Consider the following 13361-nt stretch of genomic DNA (forward strand, 5'->3'; position numbering starts at 1 on the left):
TGAATTCTTATTTAAATTTATACAGATGTACCAATATGAAATTTTTAAAATCCAAAGAGGACTTTTATCTTGGTTGGAACACACTTGAGGGATGCTTACTGGGAAGTGAAGCAAAAAACACTCCCATTTCTTCTAAGTTTTTATAATCTTTTTTGGGGTTATTGTTTGTTTTGCTTTGGGGGCCATACCTGATGATGCTCAGGGCTTACTCCTGGCTCTGTGCTCAGGGATCACTCTTTTAATTTAATTTAATTTAATTTATTTTTTAATGAATCACCGTGAGATAGTTACAGACTTACAAATTTTCATGATTACATTTTAGTCATACAATGATTGAATATCCATCCCTCCACCAGTGCCCATTTTTCACCAACAATGTTCCCAGTATCCCTCCCACCAATCCCATTCCTTTCCACTCCCTGCCTTTGTGGCAGGCACATTTCCGCTTTCTCTCTCTCTCTCTCTCTCTCTCTCTCTCTCTCAGGGTTCACTCTTGGTGGGGCTCCAGGAGCCATGTGCAGTGCCAGGGGTTGGACTGGGATCAGCATGTGCAAAGCACATGCCTTAAGATGTGTATAATCTCTCTGGCCCCAACATTTTGCCATCTTTAAAGTGGGAAGATTACAAACAATTTTTGCTTTTTTGGGGGGCGGACACACCCAGCAGTGTTCAGGAGTTACTCCTGACTCTGCACTCCTGGTGGGGCTTGAGAAACTATATGGGATGCCGGGGATCCCTGGTCGGCTGCATGCAAAGCAAGTGCCCTATTCATATATTATCGCTCTGGCCCCTAGTTTTGCTTTTGTAAAAAAGTGTTTTCCTCAGGAGCCAGAGAGATAGCTCAAAGGGCCCAGTGCAAACTTGCATGCTGGAAGCCAGGTTCAAACCCTGGTATACCCCACATGGCTCCCCCACCCCCAACAGCAGCACCAGAAAGGATCCCCAAGCACAGGGTAGCTCCCAGCACCATCAGGTATTGCCCCCCCGCCCCCAATCAAAAAGAAGAGTGACCCATTCTTTTAAACTTAAAAAAGAATGAAAAAAAAAACAACAACCTTGAATTCCCTTCTTTTGAAAGAAAGACCAACCCTGCTTATATATCCAGAGGAATGTATCAGATTTTGTACTGCTTCTGACTTGAAGATTTTTCTGTTCTGAACTTTCAGAGCTTTCCCTTGTTAAAACAGAGCACAATTGTTCTTCTGACTGTGGTAGGATCTTTTTATTTTTTGTTTGAAGTGGGGGAGGAGGGGAGTGTCACACACCCAGCAGCTTACTCCTGGCTCTGCGCTCAGGGATCACTCCATGGACTCAGGACCATATGAAGCTCTGGACATCAAACCCTGGTCAGCTGCCTGCATGGCAAATACCCTATTCACTAAACTATTGCTTTGGCTCAAAAGTTCTACTTTCTTTACAGTGTGCAGGGCACTTGCCTTGAATGCAGCTGACCCTGTTTTGATCCCTAGCACTGCAAAATAGTCCCTTGAGCACTATCAGGAGTGATCCCTTAGCACACCCTAAGCACCAAGTGAATGCTTACCACCAAATTCCACCACCACTCCACCTTGTACACATCCCTCCACTCAAAATAGCACTGTAGCACTGTCCTCCTGTTGTTCATCGATTTGCTCGAGCGGGCGCCAGTAATGTCTCCATTGTGAGACTTCTTGTTATTGTGTTTGGCATATCGAATACCCCACGGGGAGCTTGCCAGGCTCTACCGTGAGGGCGAGATACTCTTGGTAGCTTGCCAGGCTCTCTGAGAGGGGCAGAAGAATCAAACCCAGGTTGGCTGCGTGCAAGGCAAATGCCATACCCTCTGTGCTATCACTCCAGCCCTGACTCAAAATATATCTTTAAAAATTTTATTTTGATTTTTGGGCAACAACCAGTGGTGCACAGGACTTATTCCTGGCTCTGTGCTCAGGAATAATTTTTGGCAGGACTTAGGGGACCACGTAGGGTCCTGAGGACCAAACCCGAGTGAGCCATGCATGTGCAAGGTGCCCTACCCACTGTACTATCCCTCTGGCCCCCTTTACAGATTTCTTACAAGCCTACGTTTCAAAGCTGGCATTTGAATCTTCAGAGCTGTCAGAGATGAGTGGGGTGAGTGAGGAGCCTGTAAACTCTACTTGATGCAGAAGAAAATCAGCCCTCCTTGGGGTCAGAGCGTTAGCACAGTAGGTAGGGTGTTTGTCTTGCACGCGGCCGACCCGGATTCGATTCCCAGCATCCCATATGATTCCCTGAGCACCGCCAGGAGTAATTCCTGTGCATCACCAGGTGTGACCAAAAAAAAAAAAAAGAAAAGAAAAATAAAAGAAAATAAAAGAAAAGAGAGTCACCCTCCACCCAGCAGGAGCCAGCTGCTGGAACATGACTGGCGGGCAGGCTGACGTGGAAGGAAAATAGAGCACTGGCGAGATTCCAAGATCCTTAAACCTCTGTCCTACATCCCTTAAAAAGAATATGCTGGAAGCAATAGGCCCTGGAAGGAGGATGTCTGTCATGAGTACTATCTCCACAGCCTGACACCTCAAGTTTGCCTCCAGAAGAATCCCCCTTCCCAGACCCGCCACTGACTGCCTCTTTAGCAGATGCCTTTCCTTCCCCAACCAAAGGATGGGACCAAACCTGAACCAAGACAGTGCGGTGGGACCTCAGGATCTTGGAGAAAGCCACTGTAGGGAGACCCTTTGTCAGGGCGGTGTCACTTAGCTCTAAAGATGTAAGCCTGGCATGCCAGGAAAATACTGAGAATGAAGCAGGTTTCCTGGGAACCCAGATGGCATCCCTCCATCCAGATAGGCCTGAGGACTGACTCCATTCCTTGAATCATGACGCCCATGTTCATGTGAGCACTCATTCATTCATTCATTCATTCATCTCAGCACCAGATGAATGAATACCTGCCATCTCCCATGACAGTGATCTGGTTCACTCACTCACCTTTGCCCCAGCAAAAAAAAAAATTCATTTATCCAATCTGTATTTATTGAATATTCAGGCTCAGCCCTGGGCAAGGGAAAAGAAAGTGACAGTGACAAAATTTGTTCCTGCCCTCATGGCAATGCCCATCTCCCAGAGCTTCAAGAGACCACTGTTCATGGTTCCACCATAATGACATCTGTCATGAGGGAAAGGCTTAATCAGCTCCAAGAGAGGGGGCAGGGGCAGGGAAGAGCCCCTGAGAACAGAGCACTAAAAGATGGGCCAGGTGGGGTGGATGGTTATGGGTTCATGCATACTGTCTCGGCTAGTCTTGTTACGGGACCCTCCTGACCAAGTCCCAGCAGAGCCTAGAAACACAGTCCAAGGTCTTTGGATGGAAAGCAGGAAGGATGCCCTAAGGAGGCCCACAGGCCTCAGTCCAGGGGATACAGAGCTGCCTGGGAGGCAGAGGGATGCATTGGGTCAGCCAGTCTTGTGTTCACAGGACGGTGTAGAGGTACATCGCCAACAGCATCACAGGCAGCTGGATAAAAGGCAGGCAAATGGAGTGGGGCTCCACATGCCCCCAGCCCACACTCCCCCTACCCAGCCCACTGGCTTCCCGCCTCTTACCGTCCACATCAGAATGGCAAACCCAAACCATGAGATGCCCCACGTGTAGCTGTCGATGGCATGGCCAATGTGCTCGAAGCAGCCCTAGACAGGGGACAGAGGGCTTGAGAAAATGTCCAAGGTGACTGGCAGTAGGAGGCCTTGGGCAAGGTACTGTCTTCCTGGACCTTGCTTTTCCCATCTGGATAATGGGCCCACAAAGGCGTCTACTGCCCTAGGTGGAATGTGGTGTCCGGTGCCCTGGGCAAGCACATGGTGCCCAGAAGGTGATCATGAGGGTCGAGGCGTCTCGTCCTGTTGCCCTCAAGTAACTGGGGTGTGACATGCACCTCTAGAATCATTCGACATCTGCATCCTCACTTAGAGATGAGGCTGAGGGGCTGGGGGTCCCACATCCCGACACTTCTTGCACAGTCCTGGCCCCACTGGGCTAGAGTAAAGGTTTAGTGTGTGTCCCGGAGTCAGACGGGATGGAACAGTTTGGGGTGGGGCACCCCGTATTTGCTGGCTGGGGTCTCAGTAGGACTGACCTTCTGAACCTCTGCTTTCCCACGTGGGAAATGGCCAGCTGGACAGCACAGCCCTCAGGAAACCCTCAATGGGTATCCCGTGAGCACTTGGTACGGAGTCCGGGTTCTAGAATTGGCCGCCCCACTCTCATGGGTATATCAGACAAGTCACCACCGTGTCCCCCGCAGCACAGAGCAGCAGAGGGACATGGTTTCCCACTCACCACCTCCTGCTTCTCTCAGCCTCCGCGCTCGCCTTTTGGAAACTACAGCACCTGAGGGACAGCTTCAGCCCTCACTTAGACACCGTCACCCAGCGAGTGACCTCTGAATTCCATCCTCTGGAAAATGGGGTCATCCTGATCCTTCTCTCACAGGGGAGAAGATAAAAATAAAGTCCTGGGCTTGGGCTGGAGCAATAGTACAGTCAGTAGGGCGTTTGCCTTGCATGCAGCCGACCTGAGTTCAATCCCTGGCATCCCATATGGTCCCCCAAGCACTGCCAGAAGTGATTCCTGAGTGCAGAGCCAGGAGTAACCCCTGAGCATCACGGCGTGTGACCCCCTCCCCCCCAAAAAATAATCCTGGGCTTGGGGCTAGAGCTCCAAAAGCTGGAATGGGTGCTTCATATGAGGGAGGCCCCAGCCCCAGCCCCGGCACCCCACAGTCCCCTGGCCCCAGAGGACACCCTGCAGACTTGGCAAGGGAGGGATGGAGGGACAGAGGGGTGGGAGGGTGGGGTGGTGACTCCCAGCTAGGGGGAGGGTGAGACCCAGGGTTCAGGGAGAGTGGGAGCAGGGCAAGGACACACCTTCGTGAACAGGTAATCCACGTGGCCCACACGGCATCCTTCCTCGTTGAGGGGGATGAAGTTGCCTGTCCGGCGACAGCATAACGGGGGCCAGGGGAACACCACCTCTGGGGTGGCTGCTCGGAAGACCGAGGTGAAGTTCACCCAGTCCATGGGGCCAGAGGTGCCGCAGCACTGTTGCTGGAGAGAAAGGCCAGGGTCAGGCCGGCCCCCACTGGCCCCCATGGCTGGACTGGCTTCCCCATATCCCCCAGTCTCCAGTGTCTGTGCAGTGAGCAAAGCTCGGAAGATGTCTGGCACTGGGAGGCTGTTGGGGGATGGGAAGCTAGGCTGACTTCCGGGTCTGGGTCCATTTGGTTTGCGCTCATCAAAACCTGCTTAAGGAGGCTGGAGTGACAGCACAGCAGGTAGGGCGTTTGCCTTGCACGTGGCCAACCAGGGTTCGATTCTGAGCATCTAATATGGTCCTCCAGCACCCACAGGAGTAATTCCTGAGTGCCTGAGCCAGGAGTAACCCCTGTGCATCGCCGGGTGTGACCCAAAAAAGAAAAAAAAATAAGACACGCGAAGGGGAAGACGCTTTGGGCTTCTTTGGTCCCCTCGGGGTCAGTGAATCTGTGGCTCATGGAGTTTGCAGACTCTTGTCTCCAAGCGCGTGCATTTCCTCCCAGCTTGTGGTGGAGCTAAGAAGGCAGCTTTGGGGACGTGGAGCCGTGGGTCGAGTGGAGGCCTGGCTGCAGGAGACCCACATTCCATTCCTGGGGCCACAAGCATCCTGGAGCACCCCAGGTGTGACTTCTGAGCATCAACGGGGAGTAGCCCCAAAGCTTTACCGGGCACAGACCCTCCTTCCAAAAAACAAAAAGACTTCTATTTTTTTTTTCTTTTCTTTGGGAGGGTGGGGGAGGGTGATACACCTGGCAATGCTCAGGAGTTACTCCTGGCTCTGCACCCAGAACCTATTCCTGGCAGTGCTTGGGGGACCATATGGGATGCTGGGGATTGAAACTGGCTCAGGCACATGCAAAGTAGCTCCCTCCCTGCTGCACTCTGCCTCCAGCCCTTGTTGTCACCCACTTATTTATTGAGACGGTATGCCTCATGGCAGAGAGGAAGGGCCTGGATGTAGACTGCCGGGTTTGCGTGCTGGGCTCTCCCACTCACCCAGTGACTTTCCCTTTTGTGAACCTACTGGTCCTGCTGGTTTATCTAAAACAGCGATGAGAGGACTGGAGCAATAGCACAGCGGGTAGGGTGTTTGCCTTGCACGCGGCTGACCCGGGTTTGATTTCCAGCATCCCATATGGTCCCCTGAGCACCGCCAGGGGTAATTCCTGAGTGCAGAGCCAGAAGTAACCCCTGTGCATCACCGGGTGTGACCCAAAAAGCAAAAAAATAAAAAATTAAAAAATAAAACAGTGATGATCAGTGTCTTCCCTGGAAGACCCTCAAGAGTGGATTTCTCATGCACTTAGGTATCCTCTGGGAGCCAGCCCCAGCCCCTGGGACCGCCCCACCTACCTCAATCATGATGCGGTCCCAGAGGCGCGTCAGTTCCTGGCCCTGAGCTGTATCTGCACCATAGAAGGTCAACATTTGCTTGGTGATGAGGGATGGATTAGACACCATCTGCGAAGGGTCAGCAGGAATAAGTCCAGTGGGGCTGGCTGGGGCGGGGGTCATGGGCCAAGAATGTCCCCTCTCCCCCTTCCCCAGAAGCTGAGCCATCCCAGGCTTCTGCCCTGCTCACATAATCACGGTGGGTATAGGACGTTATGCAGGAAGCACACTCGAAGATGTAGACCACCAGCATGAGCAGCAGGTACTGGGGGGTGAGGAGGGGAGACAGATGGGGGGAGACAGAGAGAGGGGAGAGAGGGGCCTGGTCAGGGCAAAGTATGTGAGACCACATACACTGCCCCCAAGGCCAGAGAGAGGCACTCATTCATCAGCAGATGGTACAATCCTTAATAATAATAATGTATTAATATAATAATAAAATTATTATTATTATTTTGCTTTGGGGGGCAAACCCTGCAGTGCTCAGGGCTTGCTCCTGGCTCTGCACTCAGAATCACTCCTGGCAGGGTTCGGGCATCCCTCCCTATGGGATGCCCAGGATCAATTCTGGGTTGTCCTGGTGCAATGCAAGCGCCCCGAATCATCATCATTATGAGACTCCCAGGCATGCCCCGCACCACACCCCAGGCCTACCCAGAGCTCTCTTCTTGTGCAGAGCCGACTCCCGCTGCCCTGTCCCTCCCCCCGCCCCCCCTTCCCTGAGCGAGCTGGGGTGGAGGTGGGGCATCACCTGGGTGCGGGGAGGGGGGGGGGCCGGTTCCCCGCGGGCCGCTCACCGTGAGCACCATGGAGCGGCGGCGGGACAGCGCGGCGCCCACGCCCAAGCTGCCCACCATGAAGAAGGCGAAGCCGCAGAAGATGGCGATCCAGGCACCCGCGAAAACGTCGTCCTTGCCCGACACTCCCAGCAGCGGGTACACGCGGTACTGGTCAGCTGTCACCCACACCGTCTCGGCAAACAGGGCCAGGCCTGCCAGCTGGCCCCATGGCGGTTAGAGAGGTGCCCCGGGCCCCGCTGCTGCCAGCCCCCCAGAAGGGCACCCACCTCACCCCACCCCTGTGCTGGGGAGGGTCCCGTCAGCATCTGCCCACCTGCCCTCTTCCCCCCAAACACACACACACACACACACACCCCACAACCCACATTGTTGGGAGGTGCCATGGGCAACAGGGTGGGGTGCAGAGCAAGTGTGGGGGGCTGCTTAGTCTCAGGGCCTGGGTGGTGGGCCCTGAAGTCCATAGACTGGAATCCATCACATCAGGGCCCCTGCCCAGGCCCCCCTAAAGGCTGCTGGCTGCCACCTGGCCATAGAGGTCAAGGAGGCCACACCCCCAGGTGGCTGGCTGGGGACTCCCAGGGGTGGGGATGCGGAAATTGCAAAGGGAGGCTTCTGGGTAGAAACAAAGGTTGATAGCACTAGAACCAGGCTGGGGGGGGGGGGGGGTAGTTCAGAGGGCTGTGGCCACTGCTCACGGGAAGTCCAAGCAGCTCCAGCCCCCAGCAGGGAGTCAGTATTAACCACTGAGGCCCCTGGGTGTGGCCCCAAGCCCAGATGAAACAAACCCCAAAACAAAGAACCAATAGCCAAGAACCCCAGTCCCCTGGTGACGGCAATGGGCTGTAACAAAGTAACAAAGTAACAAAGTAATAAAACAAAGTAATCAAAGCTTCCTTTTGTCCTCTGCTTCTCAATCTTACAGATGGAGAAACTGACATTCCTGAGATTTTTTACATCACTGGACATAGAAAGTGGAAGAGCTTCTTTTCAGTTCAGCTAGTGTTTAAATTTTGGGGCACACCCTTCTATGCTCAGGGGTTAATTCTGACTCTGTGCTCAGGGATGACTCCTAGCAGTGCTCAGGAGACTATATGGGATGCCAGGAATCAAACCTGGGTTGGTAGCATGCAGGGAAGCACACTATCCACTCACTGTGCTATTGCTCCGGCCCCAAACTCAGCTACTTTTGTTTGACTTAAAAACAACAGTGTGTATGGAAACACCAAAAAAAAAAAAAAACCCAAAAAAACAAAAAAACAAAAAAAAAATCCCAGTGTGGTTTGGAGAGAAAGCATGGGAGGTGAGGCTTAGCTTGTAGCTGACCCAGGTTCTGTCCAACACCCAATATTCTCTGAGGGGCTGGAGCAATAGTACAACAGGTAGGGCCTTACACACGGCTGACCCAGGTTCGATCCCCGGCATCCCATATGGTCCCCTGAGCACTACCAGGAGTAATTCCTGAGTGCAGAACCAGGGGTGACCCCAAAAGCAAAGGGAAAAAATATGATTCCTTGAGCATGGCCAGGAGTGACTTCTGAGCACAGAGCCAGGAGCAAGCCCTGGGCATAGCTGGGTGTAATCAGCAAATCACGAAAAGAAAAAAAAAAAACATTGTGGACTGAGAGAGGGCTCAGTGAGCTGGAGCACCCGCTCTGCATGCAGGAGGCCTGATCTGATCCCCATCACCCCATAACCACATGAGCACAAGCAGGAGCCACCCCTGAGCAAGAAGTGGAGGGGCAGCCCTTGAGCACTGTTGGGTGTGCTCCCAAAGAAACAAAACCCCAAAACTCCTTACACTGATGCCATTGTTCCTGCCGAGGGGCTGCCAGCGTGCCCAGGAAGCACTTTCTGTAGCTAATTCAGATGATAGCGAGTGTTTGCCCAGCACCTTCCATGAGCTCAGGCCGTAAGCTGGGAAACACCTTACAGCAAACCCCACACTGAAGATAGATACACAGTCTCGAGACGGGAAACCGCCATGGAACAGTGAAGTGGCTCATTCCAGGTGCTCAGTTGGGGAGAAGCAGGACGCAGGACGTGGGGCCAGAATCTGGGGAGTCCTGACTTGGGGGGTCTACAGCAGGGATCTTCCACCTTCTGGAAAAACACTTCCTGTCCTGCTCAGGCCGCTCCCTCCCCACCCCTTCAGGGCCCAGAACTGGGGGATCTTACCAGAATAATGATGTTGCCCACGACCAGCAGCCCCTCCACCACCGGAGACCCCTTTTCTACCTCCGCAGAAGCCATGCCGTGCCTGCGACACAGGAGCAAGGATGAGGCCAGGAGGGACCTGACCAAGGCTCCGTCCCGGGCCCCACCCAGCTACCAGGGGCTGCCCGGTGCTCTCTGCTGGACACAGGCTGGTACCAAATATTTCTGCGTCCCACATCTGCCCACTCTGGGCTGTTTTGCAGAGGGGGACACTAAAGGTCAGGTGGAAGAGTCGCTGGCCAGCTCTTAACACTGACTCTTCCTGAGCCTTGGACAACCCCAGCTCTCTGGGCCCCATACAGACCCTGAGAGGCCCCTCTTCACCTTCTCTGTCCAAGTGTCTCTGCCCAGCGCCTCCCACAGTAACTCCCTATATAGATGCCCAAGCCTGTTCTGGGGCCAGTCTCCCCAAAGGGGACAAGGTATCTGGAGGAGGGGCCTAGCAGGCAGACCAGTCTGTGATTGGCACCCGTTCCCTCAACCCAAGTGACTTATAGACTTGAAATACCAGACCAGATGCCCCCATGGCCTCGGTCCCAGGAGGCAGAAGTGATGGAAAGGGGAGAGGACATGAAGGAGAGCGCAAGGCTGAGGGTCCCTCTGCTTACACACAGCAGAGTTGGGCTTACGTGCTGGCGCTGAACCAACTGCCTCCTCTGCCAGGCATCTGGGGAAAGTGGGACAAGGGACCCTGTAGGTCAGGTCAGGAAGGTGGAAGATTCAGGGACTCAGAAGGCAGATGGGTGCTGGAGCGATAGTACAGCGGGGAGGGCATTTGCTTTGCACGTGGCCAACCCAGGTTCGATCCCTGGCATCCCATATGGTCCCCCGAGCACCACCTGGAATGATTCCTGAGTGCAGAGCCAGGAGTAACCCCTGAGCACCGCTGCATGTGACCCAAATCCTCCTCCTCCCAAAAAGAAGGCAGATTGATTGTATTAGGGGAAGGGTGGGCAGGAGACAGACTGTTTGAGGGGTGAGTGCAGGACAGGAAGGGACATGTGCTAGGAAGTCCAATGGGCTGGAAACGGTGAAAGGTGAAGGGGCGTGCAGAGAGAACACACACACATGAACACACACACATGGTGAACAGGAAGGGGCATAGAAGAAGAACAAACACACAGACACACACACATAGACACATACACACACACACACGCACGCCACACAGCCTTGAGGGAATTGTCTTCAGCCCTCAGAATGAAGATCTAGGAACAGATCACAGTTCCTCCACCTCTGTGCCACACACGATGAGTGTATTTACCCATCTGTGATATGGGTACCATATCTGGACAGTGTTGGCCCTTTAACATTAACTAGGGGGCCCTGCCTCCCCGCCCAACTCCTGGGAGGCCTAAGATAGAAAGATGCTGCCCCCTCGTGGCAGAAACTGATTCTGCAGGGAAAATGACTTGGGGACCCCAGGTCTTCCCCAGAATTTGTTCAGTCCTAGGGCCTCGGCTATGGGCACATCAGGGGCTTGGATCCTGGACAAACTGGACAAACAAAAGGAGCTTAAGATACCACTGGTAATAAATTGGTTCTAAGACTTGAGATGTTTTCCAATTAAAATGGGTAATTAGGTTTTCAGTCAATCCACTTTATACTGGACAGTTTATCTCTGCAGATCTGCATTTATACTTATTGAACATTTTCTTTGTTTTTGTTTTCTGTTTGGGGCGTTTTTTGTTTGTTTTTCGGCCACACCTGGCAATGCTCAGGGGTTCCTCCTGCCTCTGCACTCAGAAATTACTCCTGGTGGTGCTTGGGGGACCATGTGGGATGCCAAGAATCGAACCTGAGGTCATTTGCATGCAAGGCAAGTGCTCTACCCACTGTACTATCTTTTCAGCCCCACTATTTTTTTCTATTTTATCATACCTGGCAGTGCTCGGGGGTGGGGGGGCTAGGGGTGTCACTTCCTACATTGTTTAGGGACTATCTAACCCAAGCTCAGTCTGTTATCTTTCTGGCCCTTAAAGAAAAACTTTTAATAATTGTACATTTTAAATTTGAAAGTTAATTTGCAGGGGCCAGAACAATAGTAGAGTGGATAGGGCATTTGCCTTGCACACGGCCAACCCAGGTTCGATCCCCAGCATCCCAGAGCTCAACCAGGAGTGACCCCTAAATACAGAACCAGAACTAAGCCCTCAGCACCTCTGGGTATGGCCCAAAGTCCAAACAATAAATAAATTTGCAGTTAAAAAAAAACAACTTAAATTGCATTATGTGTATAAATATATATATTTTTAATGTCAGTCATTTATTTGATGTGATCTAGTAATATTAATATCATGGGTCCTGTCCTGTCCTCCCGTTGTTCATCTATTTGCTCTGAGTGGGCCCAGTAACGTCTCCATCGTGAGACTTGTTACTGTGTTTGGCATATCAAATACATAATGGGGAGCTTGCCAGGCTTTGCCATGTGGGCGAGTTACTGGGCCCACTCGAGCAAATTGATGATCAACGGGAGGGCCTTTACTTTTACTTTACTTTATATAGTTCAGTAAAGGCAAAAATTTGTTATCACTGGTCATAAGAGGATACATTTTATTCTGAAACATGAAGCTAATGCACTTTTATGTCAAACTTGAATTTTCAAAGGCTGGAGCAATAGTACAGCGGGCTGGGCATTTGCCTCTCGCACAGATAATCTAGGTCTATCTCTGGTACCCCATATAGTCCCCTGAGCCCTGCCAGGAGTGATTCCAGAGGGATGAGCCAGGAGTAAGCCCTAAACAATCTGCAGGGTGGCCCAAAAAAACAACAACAGGAAAAAAAAAAACTTGAATTTTCACTGTTTTTTTTTCTTTCTTAGCCATTCTTCAAAACAATACGTTTTGAAATTCTAATTACTTCCCTTTATCAACCAAACGACAACAACAAAAAATAGGGCCAAAGGGTAGGGCTGGAGTGATATAGGGCGTTTGCTTTGCACACGGAAAATCCGGGATCAGCATCCCTTATGGTCTCCCAAGCACTGCCAGGAGTAATACTTAAGTGCAGAGCCAGGAGTAACCCCTGAGCATTGTTGGGTGTGACCCAAAAAGCACAAATAAATAAATAAATAAATAAATATGGCCAAAGAGCTTGAGCACATATTTTTTGGGAGTCTAGGATTCCAATCCTGGCACCACATACTCCCTGGAGCACTTCAAAGTGTAGTCTCAAAGCAAACATTACAAACTGGGGTCCGAGAGATAGCACAGCGGTAGGGCACTTGCCGTGCACTTTGGCCAGAGTTCAAACTCTGTCATCCCATATAGTCCCTCCTGAATGATTCCTGAGTGCAGAGCCAGGAATAATCTCTGAGCACCACTGGGTGTGGCCCTCACCACCAAAGGAAAAAAAAAAAAACAGTGGTGGGCTTGGGGAGAGATTCCGTACTTAGCATGTGCAAGGCCTCCGAGTTCAGTCTCAGCACCACACAGGCCCCGAAGCACAACAGGTGTGACTCTGGCGCCACCTAGCAGCGCTGAGTGGAATCTCACTAGGAGAGGCTCTGAGCAAGGATGTGTTGGGGGAGGGGTAGAGGCCTGAGGCGTGCAATATAAGGCCTCTATTAGGAAAATTCAGTTAAAGGACATGCCTTGCATGTGTGAGGCATCAAGTGTTTGGTTTGTTTTCTGATGTCTCTGAGTTCCTGAGTCTGAGTTCAGCCCCAGACCGTCTGAGCAGCGGTCAGCCCCCACTCCAAAATCACTATATATATATATATATATATATATGGGCTGGAGCGATAGCACAGCGGGGGTAAGGCGGTTGCCTTGCATGCAGCCAACATGGCCGACCCAAGTTCGATTCCTCCGCCCCTCTCGGAGAGCCCGGCAAACTACCGAGAGTATCTCGCCCGCACGGCAAAGCCCAGCAAGCTACCCGTGATGTATTGGATAG

The 13361-nt window shown here is 52.0% G+C and overlaps 1 protein-coding gene across 1 annotated transcript; it reads right to left on the reverse strand.

The window, feature by feature from the left end:
* Nucleotides 1-3436: 3436 nt before the first annotated feature.
* UPK1A (uroplakin 1A) lies at nucleotides 3437-9500 on the reverse strand. Its single transcript, XM_056136552.1, has 7 exons — nucleotides 9426-9500; nucleotides 7248-7448; nucleotides 6641-6715; nucleotides 6412-6519; nucleotides 4891-5070; nucleotides 3571-3654; nucleotides 3437-3481 (listed from the first exon to the last, which is right to left on the reverse strand). The coding sequence occupies exons 1-7, from the start codon at nucleotides 9498-9500 to the stop codon at nucleotides 3437-3439; spliced, it is 768 nt and encodes a 255-aa protein (XP_055992527.1).
* Nucleotides 9501-13361: the final 3861 nt, after the last annotated feature.

The sequence above is a fragment of the Sorex fumeus genome, unplaced genomic scaffold (genome assembly GCF_029834395.1).
Source record: "Sorex fumeus unplaced genomic scaffold, SorFum_2.1 ptg000122l, whole genome shotgun sequence".
NCBI classification, from domain to species: domain Eukaryota; kingdom Metazoa; phylum Chordata; class Mammalia; order Eulipotyphla; family Soricidae; genus Sorex; species Sorex fumeus.